This window comes from Eurosta solidaginis, chromosome 1 (assembly GCF_040869045.1).
Source record: "Eurosta solidaginis isolate ZX-2024a chromosome 1, ASM4086904v1, whole genome shotgun sequence".
NCBI classification, from domain to species: domain Eukaryota; kingdom Metazoa; phylum Arthropoda; class Insecta; order Diptera; family Tephritidae; genus Eurosta; species Eurosta solidaginis.
This window is the reverse complement of record NC_090319.1, coordinates 395,549,683-395,567,183: the sequence shown is the minus strand read 5'-3', so window position 1 is coordinate 395,567,183 and position 17,501 is coordinate 395,549,683. Positions and strand designations below refer to the sequence as shown.

General features: G+C 38.2%; 1 protein-coding gene across 2 annotated transcripts in view; it reads right to left on the bottom strand.

Moving 5' to 3' along the window:
- The window catches only part of Oamb (Octopamine receptor in mushroom bodies), a 73,344-nt gene that overhangs the window by 38,259 nt on the left and 17,584 nt on the right, over positions 1 to 17,501 (bottom strand). For both annotated transcript variants that reach the window (XM_067763729.1, XM_067763730.1), the window contains exon 3: positions 14,123 to 14,528. In XM_067763729.1, the coding sequence (XP_067619830.1) occupies positions 14,123 to 14,528 (406 nt within the window). The remainder of the gene's footprint in view (positions 1 to 14,122; positions 14,529 to 17,501) is intronic.

Here is a 17,501-nt window from a genome sequence, read left to right as displayed (position 1 = left end):
TACGCTGTTTAAAAAGGAAGTAAATTATTTGGGCCACAAGGTAACTACAGAAGGTGTCTGTACAGCGAATGAAAAGATAGAGGCAGTAAAGGATTGGCCAAGACCACAGAACCTATATGAATTGAGAAGTTTTCTTGGGCTGTGCACATATTACCGCCGATTTGTACCAAATTTTTCCAGCGTAGCCCATAGCCTCCATGAGCTTACAAGAAAAAACAAAGCTTTTGAATGGAAGAAGGAGCAAGAAGTGGCTTTCCAAACATTGAAGGAGCGTTTATGCACTGCCCCAATGTTAGCATATCCAATTCCAGGAGCAACATTTATTCTAGATACAGATGAGAGTGGATATGCTATAGGAGGCGTTTTATCACAACTGGTCGATGGACAGGAGAAGGTAGTTGCATATTACAGCCGTTCGATTGGAAAACCAGAGAGGAACTACTGTGTTACGCGGAGAGAGCTGTTGGCATTGGTAGAGTTCATTAAACATTTTCACAAATACCTCTACGGCCAGCGATTCCGTGTCAGGACAGATCACGCAGCGTTGAAATGGCTTCTGCAGTTCCGTAATCCGGAAGGACAATTGGCACGGTGGATCGAGCGACTACAAAGCTACGACTTTTCCATTGAGCATCGAAAAGGTAGTACCCATGGAAATGCTGATGCAATGTCACGAAGACCATGTAGTTTGGAACGCAAGCACTGTTCAAAAGCCGAGGCTAAAGAAGACATTATAGATGTCCGGCTAATGAATATAACATGTACAGATGAATGGGACAAGGAACAGCTAAGAAAGTGCCAGCTAGAAGATGCATATCTGTCACGTGTTATGCAAGGGCTCGAACGAAATGAAAGACCAAACAGAGAAGAGATGTCAGCAGAGAGTCCCATTGCGAAGTCATATTGGGCACAGTGGAACAGTTTAGAATTGATATCCGGTTGCCTTCATCGAGTATGGGAGAGTGAGGATGGTAAATACAAGAATAAACTGATAGTTGTTCCCAGAAAGAGGATTCCTGACGTGCTCAGCGAGCTGCATAATGGTCCAAGGGGAGGTCATCTTGGAATCACGAAGACGCTCGAGAAGATTAAACAGAGATTCTATTGGGTTGGTTGCCGTCAGTCGGTCACTGAGTGGATTGCGGACTGCGAGGTTTGCAGCAGAGCGAAAGGGCCCAGAACACGAAGTCATGGCCAGATGAAGCAATATAACTCAGGTGCGCCATTTGAAAGGATCGTCATGGATGTCGCAAGGTCCATTTCCTACTAGCAACCGCGGAAACAAATACGTACTGGTGGTTATGGATTATTTCCCAAGAAGCAGAAACAGTAGCAGAAGTGGTTAAAAACGAATGGGTTGCAAGGTATGGTGTACCAATGGAGTTACATTCTGACCAAGGCAGGAATTTCGAATCAGCTGTGTTCCAGGAAATGTGTAAGTCATTGGGCATTCGAAAAACACGGACAACTGCATTGCATCCTCAATCCGATGGTATGGTAGAACGATTCAATAGAACATTGGAGGAGCACTTAAGGAAAGTAGTAGACAAGTACCATAAAGAATGGGATACCCGCATACCATTATTCTTGATGGCTTACCGATCAGCAGTGCATGAGACAACGGGCCAAACCCCTGAAAAAGTAATTTTTGGCAATGACCTTAGACTGCCAGCTGATTTGAAGTTTGGGATAGATGCCAATGCGGAGAGAAATGTCAGGAAATCCACTAGTGATTTGGAAGAAGAGCTAAGAGAAATGCATGATCTGATAAGGCAACGAACAAAGATTATGAGTGACAAGATGAAAGCCAGATATGATAAAGCAATTAATTCAGAAGGTTTTCAGGAAGGAGATTTGGTGCTGTTATACAACCCACAACGTAAAAAAGGTTTGTCCCCGAAATTGCAGTGTAATTGGGAAGGCCCATACAAAGTTGTAAAACGGATCAACGATGTAGTGTACCGCATACAAACCATCGGTAAACCACGAACCAAAATGAAAGTGGTCCATTTGGAAAGGCTGGCAACGTTTAGATCGAGAGATTTGTCTGATCGGGACGATCAGACCTAGGTGGAGGGCAGTGTCACGGATATTAGCATCACTAAGTTATCCCATCACTAAGGCGATGCCAAGCAGTATTTACGTTAATAATCAAATCAAGTATACACATATATAAGGCAGCCCAGAGAGATGTCACACACAGATGCATTTACTTATACGCCTATGTGCGCGCGAGAGACTGTAAACTACAAACATTCACATCAATAATTCAATCTTTATGTATCTACATAAACGAATAAATAATTGCGTCTACACATATGTACCATGTACGAATACAAGCAGCGGAGAGTCAATGCGCAAACACATGCATATATCTGAGAAGTTTGAGAGCTCATGGACAATGCTAGTACATTCTGGAAAAATGCGAACGACGAAGGAAACCAAAGGGTATAAAAGGCAACAGATGAAGAGGCGCTGTAATTCAGTTAGAGTTGAGCTATCAATCAGTTTGATTAAGCACGCGATCTGGCGGCCAATAGTAGAGTTTCATTTGAGTTATCAATCAGTTTGGTTATTAAGCCAGCGAGTAGCAAAGTATAAGTGTATTGTGAAGTACTTTAATAAAGGCCATTTTTCCATTGTTCAATATTGAAGTTATTTATTCAACAGTTTAGTGATTCGAACTTAGCAGAGGATTGCAAATAAGAGGATTTGCAAGCAATTTCGTTACAATAGGTAATTTTATAAAAAGTGAGGACACCAAGAAATAGTGCACTTTCGTAAACCTCTGAATATACGAAACCTAAACCAATTCAAAATTCATCGTTCAACGTCAAACCCTCGACTATGAAATCGATTTACGTAAAAATGTCATTAGTACATAATTGAGATGCCCTAACGAAATGTACTCATTGGCCATGTTAACTTATTCAGGTAAAAGTCTAGAATAGGAGTCTACTGCTAATACGCGTCTAAAAATATCGAGAGAGGTGACCTCGACAACAATAATCCGAAGGCGGAAAAGAAAAATTGTATCTCTGTCCGGAGATATTTGCAGTTGAAATTGGCAATTTTCATGTGGTTGTTGTAATGTTTTTGTGCACGAAAAAAGATTTTGTGTAAAAAGGGATTTTGCACGCATTTAATTTTGATCCCACCTCATTGGTGGACCGGCCAAGGTAATTTTTTATAAGCTCAGCTGAAGGCCGCCAACGCAACCCGGGGTTATTTTTCGGTTTTTCGTCAATATCTTTTGAACGAGCTAAAATTTTTATTTCCGCCTTCGAATTATTGTTATCGAGGTCAATACGCATCTTTTGACACTTCTCTGGATATTTTTGGGCGCGTATTAAAAGTCGACATTCTGTTCTATTAATTCCGTATGTTCGGAACATTCGTCTCCATTTAAGAATTTGGGGAATAGGTTTATATTTGAAATATTATGTATATACTTATTTGATATATTCGGATCTCGTGAGGTAGTATCAAATGAATGTATTCCGAATATTCTAAATTAACGGTTTATCCGGAACGCTTCCATGAATATTTAACGGAAAAGAGCTTTCCGAAATTTCAGATTAAAAAGGTGAATACTCCCTGTGTGGCAGTACCGCACAAAAGTTTAACCCTTTTGTCAAAGTCAAGGTAGGAATATAAAGTTCTAAGACAATAAGCCATTTTCATTTATTTTTGTTTTTGTCAGTTCATTGCGGCTACTGAGTAGCGTACCATCCCATGTCGGCTGCCTGTTCAAAATCGTACTATCTCAAAATATTTTTCAAATATTTCCTATTTCAGGAATTGTCACAAAACCGCCTTATATTAGAGTTAGATTGAAGAATGCTTCTTCTAAGAATGCTTTCCATTAACTCCCTCTTATGACAAAATGCATTGAAATTTTGAGATAGTGCATTTTTGTATAAAATTCTAATGTACGGCATTCTTCAAACAATTTCTGAAAGAATGACCAAACCAACAATTCACGAAATATTTAGTAGAAAATGAATTATTTCCCCAAAAACTTTTGGCATTTACAAATTTATTATCACTACTTATATACTACCAAAGATACTTTTCTACTACAATTTTCACTGAAGGGTATTGAATTATTCCCCGTTTTCCTTACTTAGTAAAAGCAACTCGTCCAGGATTTTCAACTTGGGAGTGTCAAAGATCTGTCATCATTGGAGAACAAACCTCTAGTAATTGAATCATGATCAGCAATAAAACTTTTTGTATGTAAACAGCGAATAAACAAATTTTGACATTTTAGACGAATTGTTCAAATAAGTTTAAAATCTAAGCCTAAGGTGAATAAAACTAAAAAAACTCATTGGTAAATTGAGAGGTTTCTAATTTAGTACAAAAAAGTTTCAATAATTCCTCAAACCGATATCTAAATATTTAACGTTGTATAAGGATTTACTTTTTTATTCTCATTACCACTATGAACTTGTTTAATTAAGTATTCAAAGATATAAATATATTTGATATAAAAAATTATAGCTTTTAAATAGAGCCATTTTTTTGCAAAATAAATAGGCGATTTTGTACTTTCATCGACGGAATGTTTTGTTTGTGTGCACACTCTAAACAATTAATTCCATATTAATAGATCATATTTTTTTGGTGTTTTTTTAGCATTTTATATGTGTAGTTAGACATGATATAGGGAGTAAACATAGAGATATTAAGAATTGCATACCCCTCAGTAAACATGGAACTTGAAATGACACATTTCAAATGCAATTCGAACCAACTGTGATCACAAAAAAATCAGGAAAAATTTAGGTGGGTACAAAATATATGTTTATGGGTTAGAAGATATTTTGAGAATTTGGATTGGGCTTATGTACATATGTATGTAAATTAGTTATCTTATTTACTACGATTTCTTTTTTCGATTCGGTGGTTTTCTATAAGGGCCGGCTTCACCAACTCTGGTTAGGTTATAATTTAAATGGAGAATAACAATCCTTCAGATAGCTTGATTGGACATTTCTGCTCCCCAGTGAAATAGATAAGTGTGAATATTATGTGAAAAAAATTACAAAAATCCATCCATTGGGTATACACGAAAACCAGCATAAAACCTGACTTTCACACTTTTCACTTGGATCGTTCATTTAGTTGCTTCTCTGAAGATTGTGAACTACGCTACTGTTGGCAGCTATAATTTCGAAATAGTAAAAGACTTCGTTTATTTGGGAACCACTATCAACATTAACAACAACATCAGCTCTGAAATCCAGCGAAGAATCACTCTTGCCAATAATTGCTACTTTGGCCTAGGTATATAAGCAATTGAAAAGTAAAGTTCCTTTCTCGGCAAACGATAATCATACTCTACAAGTCACTTATCGTACCCGTCCTGATATATGGTCAGAAGCATGCACCATGACATCTTCAGATGAAGTGGATCTGGGATTGTTTGAGAGAAAAATTCTTCGAAAGATTTATGGTCCTCTACGCGATGGCGATGGCGAGTACCGAAGAAGATTTAACGATGAGCTGTACGAGCTCTACAGAGGCTGCGCTGACTAGGCCATGTTACGCGAATGAAAGATGACGCTCCAGCTAAGAAAGTGTTTCTATCGGAACTGGCCTATGGAAGCAGAGGTAGAGGTCCGCTCCCACTCCGCTGGAAGGATCAGGTGGAAATGATTTAAATTCCCTTGGTGTGACCAATTTGCGCCAGTGGGCAGAGAGAAGAAGCGACTGGCGCGCCTTGTTGGACGGCCATACCGTTTAAACGGTTAATCTCCAATTAAGTAAGAAGAATAAGAAGTAATAGTGAGACAAGGTGATCATCATGAGGGTGATGTCCTATTTGTCATATGTGCCATATTAAAGAAAAATGGTATAGGAAACCATCACTCTCTTAAACATTGTGGAAATGCCAAACCAAAGTAAACACAAAAAAATTGTTGATTTAACATTTTTCACTTTTTTAAATGCCAAAAAAATAAAATGCTTATGAAATAAGTGAAAAAATATTTCGAAAAATTTTGAAATCAGTTTTTATGTACATATATGGCAAAAAAATTAGTTGCAAATATAATGGATGCCTCAACACGTCCTATTTTTGCAAGGGGACAAAAGAAAAGGCCTTACTTCTTAACCTCTTCTAATTAAGAAGCGAATGTTGGAGACCACCCCTATTGATTTTTCATTCATCCTTCTTCACTTGGTTGATACGTCTTTAACCCTTAAATATGCCGAAACTTCACTTTATAAGAGATCGTCAGTCTCAAGTGTCCTCGCTACTGCGAAAAAAAGATCTTGGATATTCTTTGGTTTGTTTTGGTCCTTTTCCTCGCGGTTGGAAGATGCATTTTTTAATTGGCGCTTAACCGTTTAGGAGATGCTGGTCGTTGCATAACAAGTCACTCCAGCTAACCCTGTTTTTCGATAACTGACGCCAAACGGGGGCTCCAAGAGAGATCAAAGTCTTCCCTCACCTGCTTCTCCGAACCCACGCCAGCAAAAGCCCTGTAGCTCTTCGCTGCTTAGCTAAACATCATCGTACAGTCGGAGTATGATAGTTCGGGGAGGCTGAATTTACCGGCTGAACGGTCAAAGTCTGCCGCCGTGGTGTAGAGCTAGTGTGTTGGCCTATCCATCAAAATATTTAAGAAAATTTGTATAAATGGTATTGATTGTCCCTCGGCATTACCTTGGCACCAAAAGTTCGTCCGCCTTAGCAGCCTTCAATTGGATGGAAAGCTAGACCTTAATCTCCTCAGATATATATCTCACCAAATTGTTATTATTAGTAGATATGTATCTCTTCCGTAAACCTTGGCGGTAAGTCGGGTTTTTCTTGTCATCGCACAGACGCAGATAAATTACTAAACGATTTGTTGAAGAAAATTCCTCAGAAGAGGATCGTGGCCTGATGCTTCTTTTTGCGGGAAACCACAATACAATTATCGAATTGAGAATTCTGGATTGCGGTTGACCGTTGAGATTTCTTTCCCACCAAAAAAATTCGGTTTTGGACAAAATATCATAATATTAATGTTATAACGCAAAAATATACGGTAATTATATACGACAGCATGACACTGGTAATACGCGTCCAAAAATACCGAGAGAGGTGTCAAAAGACTCTAATTGACGTCGGCAACAATAATCCGAAGGCGGAAAATAAAAATTTTAGATCGTTCAAAAGATATTAACGAAAAACCATAGTATTTTAGCGCAGAACACTTTTCTGCATTGGCGACCTTTGGCCGCGCTTATAAAAAATTACCTTGGGTGGGACCAACACCGGTTTGGAGAGCAAAACTATATCTGCGCAAAACACTTATGTTCCCAATTTTTTTTTGTGGGCACCACAAAATCAAAAAAAAAACAAGTAGGGAAGGCTAAGTTCGGGTGCAACCGAACATTACATACTCAGTTGAGAGCTATGGAGACAAAATAAGGAAAATCACCATGTAGGAAAATGAACCTAGGGTAACCCTGGAATGTGGTTGTATGACATGTGTATCAAATGGAAGGTATTAAAGAGTATTTTAAGAGAGAGTAGGCCATAGTTCTATGGATGGACGCCATTTAGGGATATCGCCATAATGGTGGACCAGGGCTGACTCTAGAATTTGTTTGTACGATATGGGTATCAAACGAAAAGTGTTACTGAGCATTTTAAGAAGGAGTGGGCAATAGGTCTATAGGTGGACGCCTTTTCGAAATGTCGCCATTAGGGTGGGCCAGGGGTGACTCTAGAATATGTTTGTATGATATGGGTATCAAATAAAAGATGGTAATGAGTATTTTAAAAGGGAGTAATCCTTAGTTCTATAGGTGGACGCCTTTTCGAGATATCGCCATAAAGGTGGACCAAGGGTGACTCTAGAATGTTTGTACGATATGGGTATCAAACGAAAGGTGTTACTGAGCATTTTAAGAGGGAGTGGGCATTAGGTCTATAAGTGGACGTCTTTTCGAGATATCGTCATTAGTGTGGGCCAGGGGTGACTCTAGAATGTGTTTGTACGATATGGGTATCAAACGAAAGGTGTTACTGAGCATTTTAAGAGGGAGTGGGCATTAGGTCTATTGGTGGACGTCTTTTCGAGATATCGTCATTAGTGTGGGCCAGGGGTGACTCTAGAATGTGTTTGTACGATATGGGTATCAAACGAAAGGTGATACTGAGCATTTTAAGAGGGAGTGGGCATTAGGTCTATTGGTGGACCAGGGGTGACTCTATAATGTTTGTACGATATGGGTATCAAACGAAAGGTGTTACTGAGCATTTTAAGAGTGAGTGGGCATTAGGTCTATAGGTGGACGCCTTTTCGAGATATCGCCATTAGGGTGTGCTAGGGGTGATTCTAGAATGTGTTTGTACGATATGGGTATCAAATGAAAGGTGGTAATGAGTATTTTAAAAGGGAGTAATCCTTAGTTCTATATGTGGACGCCTTTTCGAGATATCGCCATAAAGGTGGACCAAGGGTGACTCTAGAATGTTTGTACGATATGGGTATCAAACGAAAGGTGTTACTGAGCATTTTAAGATGGAGTGGGCATTAGGTCTATAGGTGGACGCCTTTTAGAGATATCGCCATTAGGGTGGGCCAGGGTGACTCTAGAATGTGTTTGTACGATATGGGTATTAAATGAAAGGTGGTAATGAGTATTTTAAAAGGGAGTAATCCTTAGTTCTATAGGTGGACGCTTTTTCAAGATATCGTCATAAAGGTGGACCAAGGGTGACTCTAGAATGTTTGTACGATATGGGTATCAAACGAAAGGTGTTACTGATCATTTTAATAGGGAGTGGGCATTAGGTCTATAGGTGGACGCCTTTTCGAGATATCGCCATTAGGGTGGGCCAGGGGTGTCTCTAGAATGTTTGTACGATATGGGTATCAAACGAAATGTGTTACTGAGCATTTTAAGAGGGAGTGGGCATTAGGTCTATAGGTGGAGGCCTTTTCGAGACATCGCCAATAGGGTGGGCCAGGGGTGACTCTAGAATGTTTGTACGATATGGGTATCAAACGAAAGGTGTTACTGAGCATTTTAAGAGGGAGTGGACATTAGGTCTATCGGTGGACGCCTTTTCGAGATATCACCATTAGGGTGGGCCAGAGGTGACTCTAGAATGTTTGTACGATATGGGTATCAAACGAAAGGTGTTACTGAGCATTTTAAGAGGGAGTGTGCATTAGGTCTATAGGTGGACGCCTTTTCGAGATATCGCCATTAGGGTGGGCCAGGGGTGACTCTAGAATGTGTTTGTACGATATGGATATCAAATTAAAGGTATTAATGAGGGTTTTAAAAGCGAGTGGCCCTTAGATGTATATGTGAAGGTGTTCTCGCGATATCGACCAAAATGTGGACCAAGTGATCCAGAAAATCATCTGTCGGGTACTGCTAATTTATTTATATATGCAATACCACTAACAGTATTCCTGCCAAGTTTCCAAGGGCTGTTGATTTCGCCTTGTAGAACTTTTTCATTTTCTTCTACTTAATATGGTAGGTGTCACACCCATTTTACAAAGTTTTTTCCAAAGTTATATTTTGCGTCAATAAACCAATCCAGTTACCATGTTTCATCCCTTTTTTCGTATTTGGTATAGAATTATGGCATTTTTTTCATTTTTCGTAATTTTCGATATCGATAAAGTGGGCGTGGTTATGGTCGGATTTCGCCCATTTTTTATACCAAGATAAAGTGAGTTCAGATAAGTAGGTGGGCTAAGTTTAGTAAAGATATATCGTTGTTTGCTCAAGTTATTGTGTTAACGGCCGAGCGGAAGGACAGACGGTGGACTGTGTATAAAAACTGGGCGTGGCTTCCACCGATTTCGCCCATTTTCACAGAGAGCAGTTACCGTCATAGAATCTACGTCCCTACCAAATTTGAGAAGGATTGGTAAATTTTTGTTCGACTTATGGCATTAAAAGTATTCTAGACAAACTAAATGAAACTGGGCGGAGCCACGCCCATTTTAAAATTTTCTTTTATTTTTATATTTTGTTGCATCATATCATTACAGGAGTTGAATTTTGACTTAATTTACATATATACAGTAAAGATATTAAATTTTTTGTTAAAATTTGAATTTAAAAAAAATTTTTTTTAAAAAGTGGGCGTGTTCTTCATCCAATTTTGCTAATTTTTATTTAGCACATATACAGTAATAGTAGTAGCGTTCCTGCCAAATTTCGTCATGATATCTTCAACGACTGCCAAATTACAGCTTGCAAAACTTTTAAATTACCTTCTTGTAAAAGTGGGCGGTGCCACGCCCATTGTCCAAAATCTTACTAATTTTCTATTATGTGTCATAACGTCAACCCATCTGCCAAGTTTCATCGCTTTAACCGCCTTTGGCAATGAATTATCGCATTTTTTCGGTTTTTCGAAATTTTCGATATCGAAAAAGTGGGCGTGGTTATAGTCCGATATCGTTCATTTTAAATAGCGATCTGAGATGAGTGCCCAGGAATCTACATACCAAATTTCATCAAGATACCTCAAAATTTACTCAAGTTATCGTGTTAACGGACGGACGGACGGACGGACGGACGGACATGGCTCAATCAAATTTTTTTTCGATCCTGATTATTTTGATATATGGAAGTCTATATCTATCTCGATTCCTTTATATATGTACAACCAACCGTTATCCAATCAAACTTAATATACTCTGTGAGCTCTGCTCAACTGAGTATAAAAATTACAACAACCACATGCAAATTTTCTTTTGCAAATATCTCTTGACAGACCCAAAATTTTTAACTCCGATTTCGGATTCGCGATCCTGGATCCAAAGCGCGTCGTTTGATACCCCTCTTGATATTTTTGGACGTGTATTAAGAGCGTCATGCTGTCGTATAGAATTACCAAATATATTACAGTTTGTTATATTTTTGTTTCGAAAACAAAACCAAAATAAAACAGTTCGGCTATGCCAAAGACTTCATACCTTTCATGAATGGGGCTGAACAATAATCTTATCCCGTTCGTAATCTCCAAATAATCGGATGTATAAGATAAGAAATATATAGTGAACAGATATGTACATACCTAAACAATTTTTAAGATAAATATAAAATAAAAAATGGCAAAAAACCCCCTTATCTGAACGATCGGTTGTATGGGATATACATTATATATAGCTCCGATCGAAATTATTTTTACAGGAAATCTTTTATGATATATTAGAATAAATATCAGCAAGTTTCACGTTTTTATATTGGTAACTAAGGGATAAATGGCCAAAAGTGTTTCTATCTGAACGATCGGTTGTATGAGCTATATATTATATATAGTTTCGATCGAAATGATTTTTTCATGAAATCGTCTATGATATCTTAATATATATATAAAACACGTGTCACAAACTTTTTTTCTGAGGGGGCCCGCGATTTAGAGGTACTATGACATTTTTTTTAATTCAGGAGAGTCTTTAGGTGTGTAGAGGGTAATTTTGATACCCCTGTGTGTCTAGGGTCTCGAGATATAGGCCAAAACGTGGGCCAGTGAATGCCTAGACAGTGTTTATACAATATGGATATCAAATGAAAGCTGTTGATGAGTGCTTTAGTACAGAGTAATATATTATCCAGAGACGGACTGGGACTGGGATTAGGACTAGGACTGGGACTGAGACTCGGAGTGGGTCTGGGACTGGGACTGGAATAAAATACATACCACCCTCTGGGACAGGCAATAAGGGATGCAGAAGAATGAGAACAAATTGAGAGAAGAGAAAAGAGATAAGGAGAAGGAGATTGAGAAAGATATAGAATGAGACGAAGATGGAGATAGATGAAGCGAAAAAGACGGAGGGAGGAGTGAATAAAAGGATTAGGAAAAAGTGAAGAGGGGGGCAGGGCAGAGTCAGACGGAAAAACCTTATTAAAATGTATGCAGATAGGCCAAATTTAGGGCAGGAAAACCTCTGCCGGGTCTTCTAGTATTAGAATAAATATCAACAAGTTTAACGTTTTTATATTGGAAATTAAGGGAGAGGTTGCCAAAAATCTTTCCATCTGAACGATCGGTTGAATGGGATATATACTATATATAGCTCCGATCAAAGTTATTTTTTCAGAAAATCTTCTATGATATATTAGAATATATATCACCGAGTTTCACGTTTATACTTTCTAAATTATGGGAGAAATGGCCAAAAATCTTTCTATCTGAACGATCGGTTGTATGGGATATAACTATATAGCTCCGATCAAAGTGACTTTTTCAGAATATCTTCTATGATATATTAGAATATATATCACCGAGTTTCACGTTTATACTTTATAAATTGCGGCAGGAATGACCAAAATCGTCTTATCTGAACGATCGGTTGTATGGGAGATATATGTTATAGTGGTCCGATCCTACCGGATCCGACAAATTTCTAATATAATACAAAAATACATCCTTGTGCCAAATTTCATTGAGATATCTCAAAATTTGAGGGACTAGTTTGCGTTCAAACAGACAGACGGACGGACATGGTTATATCAACTCAGTTCGTCGCCTTGATCAATTCGGTATACTTAATGGTGAGTCTATCTTCTATATTTCTCAACGTTACAAACATCGGACCAAAGTTAATATACCATTTCATGTTCATGAAAGGTATAAAAATAAAAATGTGAGAACAGTGAGAATTTTAAAGTTTTTTTAAACGTCATTTCGGCTCTCACCGGTTTTACCTTGTAATATTTGTATCATGGAAAGGACATAATGTGTGGTGATTCCACCATGATTCAGATATTTTTCTTGAAATGTCAAATAAATAAATCGATATGGAAAAAGCAACAAATTCTATCACTGGGTGAGACATCTATGTGAAAAGGTATAGTATAAAGGGAAATGACAGGAGGAGGATGAGAGAAAGTGCTACAATAAGATATGGAGCAGAGGAAGAAAAATTTAGCAAGGAGACGGAGAGGAAGGGAGACATGCATTATATTTTAAACATAATTGCAAGAAAACAATTCTATGTTATAAGAAGCGAAAAAAAACTAAATGCAGTTACCAAAATAACTTTTTTAAGAACTTCGCAAAAATATAAATATATGGTGTTATTTTTTTTAAAAGTCAGCATTTTGCCCATATGTACTTACACTTTTAGAGCACTTAGGCTGTTATCGCTTTGTACAAATACATACAGTTTTGGAGGAGTTTTATATTGGTATAACGTATAACTAAGTGATGAATATGATTTTCAGAAATATTTTGGTAAAGGTTATAAAGTACATATAACCAGTGAAAAGTAACGAGTTTAATTAGATAATAGGCATAGGAATTTATATACGAAGAAGACATTTACACTTTATTTAATAAAGAAAGGAGAAGAACAAACACGGAACGGTTCGGACTTGGGTTTCTTTTTTTATGCAAACTATTTAATTATATTAAAAGTTCAGTATAATATATCTGCTTTACTTGGGATATTTGTAAATATTTTTGTTTTGCATAACCAAAACGGATATACATACATACATACATATGTATGCTGTACTCTTATTTAGTAAAAATATGTTTTTTTACATGCTTGTGTTACAAAGTCTAGTTTTGACTTAGAAAACGACCTATTCTAATAGAAAGGTCGCAACTTAAAAATGTTATTAAACAGGACGCCTTTCGGCAGTTACAGAAAGAACGTCGTATCTCAGAAACACCGATTAAAATATCAGTATAATCTCTTCTATAATAGACATATTCAAAAATCGAAGATCAAAGTTAATATATGCATATAAAGATTATTTGGCTTAACTCCTAATCGGTTTTTTTATTAACTATATTCCCCATAAACGGTTTCACTCTCAATAATTAGTAATTATGAACAAATGGAATTACGAAATAAAAGAGAAAAGTGAAAAGTTGCAGCTTATAGTCTAGTTTCCTGGGATGGAACTTATATGAACGCTTACGTCAACTTTTTTATATTCATTATAGATTAGTGAATGTGTAAACGTGGTCTAGATCTTTGAGGAAAAATTTCATTTCCATAGCTGCAGCATTTTTAAGCGGACTCCTGAAATATAACTTTATTAATGAATTGGTTTACGACCTTTCTTTTAGCATAGAACGAAATATAAAAAATTAACAAATTTAAAGCAACTCATTGAAACTTACCTTTAGTCGTTTTGAAGCCCTGTTTGATGGCCCGCGTTGTTCGAACCGCCGCTTTATATATGCGCCAATAGAAAAATAGCATCACAAACATCGGAATGTAGAAGGATCCAAGTGCAGAATACAGTACGTATCCACGATCATTTGTCAATTCGCACTTTGACTGACACATGGGACTCCCATAAACAAATTTTGCAGCTGTTGTGGTCTCAATTACCTCTCCTATTTCCAGAGGCATATAGGCAGGATCATTATAACTTAGTTCGTTAACGACTGGCATTGTATTAAATATCTGCCGCTGTTGTTGTTGCCGCTGAGTACGGTCATGTTCTATCATTAACTGTGCTGGCGATAAAACTGTTGTGGAATACATGAGCGTATAATTTCCCCGAGTAAAGGTTGGTTGTACCTTTGGCAGGTAATACATTTAAAATACAATTGGAAAAAGAAAGAAATCATTCATTTAGTCGAAGAACTTAAACACTTTTGTTTTCTTTTTTATATGTATTTTTACATAAACACCGCCGCCGCCGTCGATTTTTGTCGTCACAACAATCTGGCCGTCTGGTGTCGATGACGAGTATACCATGGTGGTTAATACATATGTATAAGGGCTAGCCCAGAACATCCCCTTCGGGGAAACCACGCCTTGCACGAGACATACAAGGTGACAAGGGTCTCGAGATATAGGCCAAAACGTGGACCTGGGTACACCTAGAATGTGTGTATAGAATATGGGTATCAAATGAAAGCTGTTGATGAGTGCTTTAGTAGAGGGTAATTTTCATACCCCTCGGTGACTAGGGTCTCGAGATATAGGCCAAAACGTGGACCCGGGTACACCTAGAGTGTGTTTATAGAATATGGATATCAAATGAAAGCTGTTGATGAGTGCTATAGTACAGGATAATTTTCATACAACTGGGAGGCTAGGGTCTCGAGATATAGCCCAAAACGTTTAACGGGTACCCCTAGAATGTGTTTATACAATATGGATACCAAATGAAAGCTGTTGATGAGTGCTGTAGTACAGGGTAATTTTCATACAACTGGGAGGCTAGGGTCTCGATATATAGCCCAAAACGTGGACCCGGGTACCCCTAGAATGTGCTTGTACAATATGGATATCAAATGAGAACTGTTGAAGAGTGCTATAGTACAGGATAATTTTCATACAACTGGCAGGCTAGGGTCTAGAGATTTATCTCAAAACGTGGACCCGGGTACCCCTAGAATGTGTTTATACAATATGGATATAAAATGAAAACTGTTGATGAGTGCTATAGTACAGGATAATTTTCATACAACTGGGAGGCTAGGGTCTCGAGATATAGCCCAAAACGTGGACCCAGGTACCCCTAGAAGGTGCTTATACAATATGGATATCAAATGAAAGCTGTTGATGAGTGCTATAGTACAGGATAATTTTCATACAACTGGGAGGCTAGGGTCTCGAGATATAGCCCAAAACGTTTACCGGGTACCCCTAGAATGTGTTTATACAATATGGATATCAAATGAAAGCTGTTGATGAGTGCTATAGTACAGGATATTTTTCATACAACTGGGAGGCTAGGGTCTCGAGATATAGCCCAAAACGTGGACCCGGGTACCCCTAGAATGTGTTTATAAAATATGGATATCAAATGAAAGCTGTTGATGAGTGCTATAGGACAGGATAATTTTCATACAACTGGGAGGCTAGGGTCTCTATATATAGCCCAAAACGTGGACCCGGATACACCTAGAATGTGTTTTTACATTATCGGTATCAAATTGAAGCTGTTGATGTATGCTTTAGTACAGAGTAAGTTTTACACCGCTGGGTGACTACGGTCTCGAGATATAGGCCAAAACATGGACCCGGATACTCCTAGAATGTGTGTGTATTATGGATATCAAATGAAAGCTGTTGCTGAGAGCTCTAAAGTTCATTGTGATATTCGATTTAGTCGCATCAACCTGGCAAAACTGATAAATATGCATGCGAAGCCGAAATAAAGACAAGAATTAATAATACCCACATACCTATTTACATACGTCCTATTCGATTTGCCTGAAATTTCGTATATAAATTTGTCTATATTAGTATTTACGATGCTATTTTCCGGGACGTGTACCAGAGACGGACTGGGACTGGGATTAGGATTAGGACTGGGACTCAGACTGAGACTCGGAGTGGGACGGGGCCTGAGGCTCGGAATGGGACTGGAACAAAATACATACCACCCACTGGGACTGGCAATAAGAGATGAAGAAGAAGGAGAAAAACTTGCGAGAAAAGTGTAGAGGGGTAGGGCAGAGTTAGATGGAAAAAGCTTATTAAAATGTATGCAGATAGGCCAAATTTAGGGCAGAACAACGTCTGCCGGGTCTGCTAGTTATATATAAGATAAAAATAAACCTCACTTAATGTTATAAAATATTCCTATTATTTGCTTACTAACTCATCTGGCCATTTTCAGGAACTTTACTGAGCTTGAAAGCTTAAAGTACGAACCGAAGGTTTGAGGAGTCAAAAAAGTTGTTTCCTCGGCGGCGGAATGGTACTGCAAATTACTTTTCTATGTACTATAATCGATCGAATCTCATTTGCCTGCCCAATTCAAAGTAGTAAAACAAGCAAGCAAAAGGATCATAAAGGCCACGTCCCGAGCATAAGAAAATCAAATTATTTATACCGCCGGCGCCGGTATACTACGAACACTACACCGCTTCGCCCGATAAAGATATCGGTGTAAACCTATACATATCTTAATATATAAAAAACACGTGTCACACAATTGAGGCCAATGGACTCCTAAACTACTGAACCGATTTTGAATTTGGTTTGCTCCCCGTGTGTAGTTTGATCTAACTTGAAATATAGGATAGGTGACTGGGTGACTAGGGTCTCGAGATATAGGCCAAAACGTGGACCCGGGTACCCCTAGAGTGAGTTTATAGAATATTGATATCAAATGAAAGATGTTGATAAGTGCTTTAGTAGAGGGTAATTTTCATACCCCTCGGTGACTAGGGTCTCGAGATATAGGCGAAAACGTGGACCTGGGTACACCTAGAATGTATGTATAGAATATGGGCATCAAATGAAAGATGTTGATGAGTGCTTTAGTAGAGGGCAATTTTCATACCCCTCGGTGACTAGGGTCTCGAGATATAGGCGAAAACGTGGACCTGGGTACACCTAGAATGTATGTATAGAATATGGGCATCAAATGAAAGCTGTTGATGAGTGCTTTAGTAGAGGGTAATTTTCATACCCCTCGGTGACTAGGATCTCGAGATATAGGCCAAAACGTGGACCCGGGTACCCCTAGAGTGTGTTTATAGAATATGGATATCAAATGAAAGCTGTTGATGAGTGCTATTATACAGGATA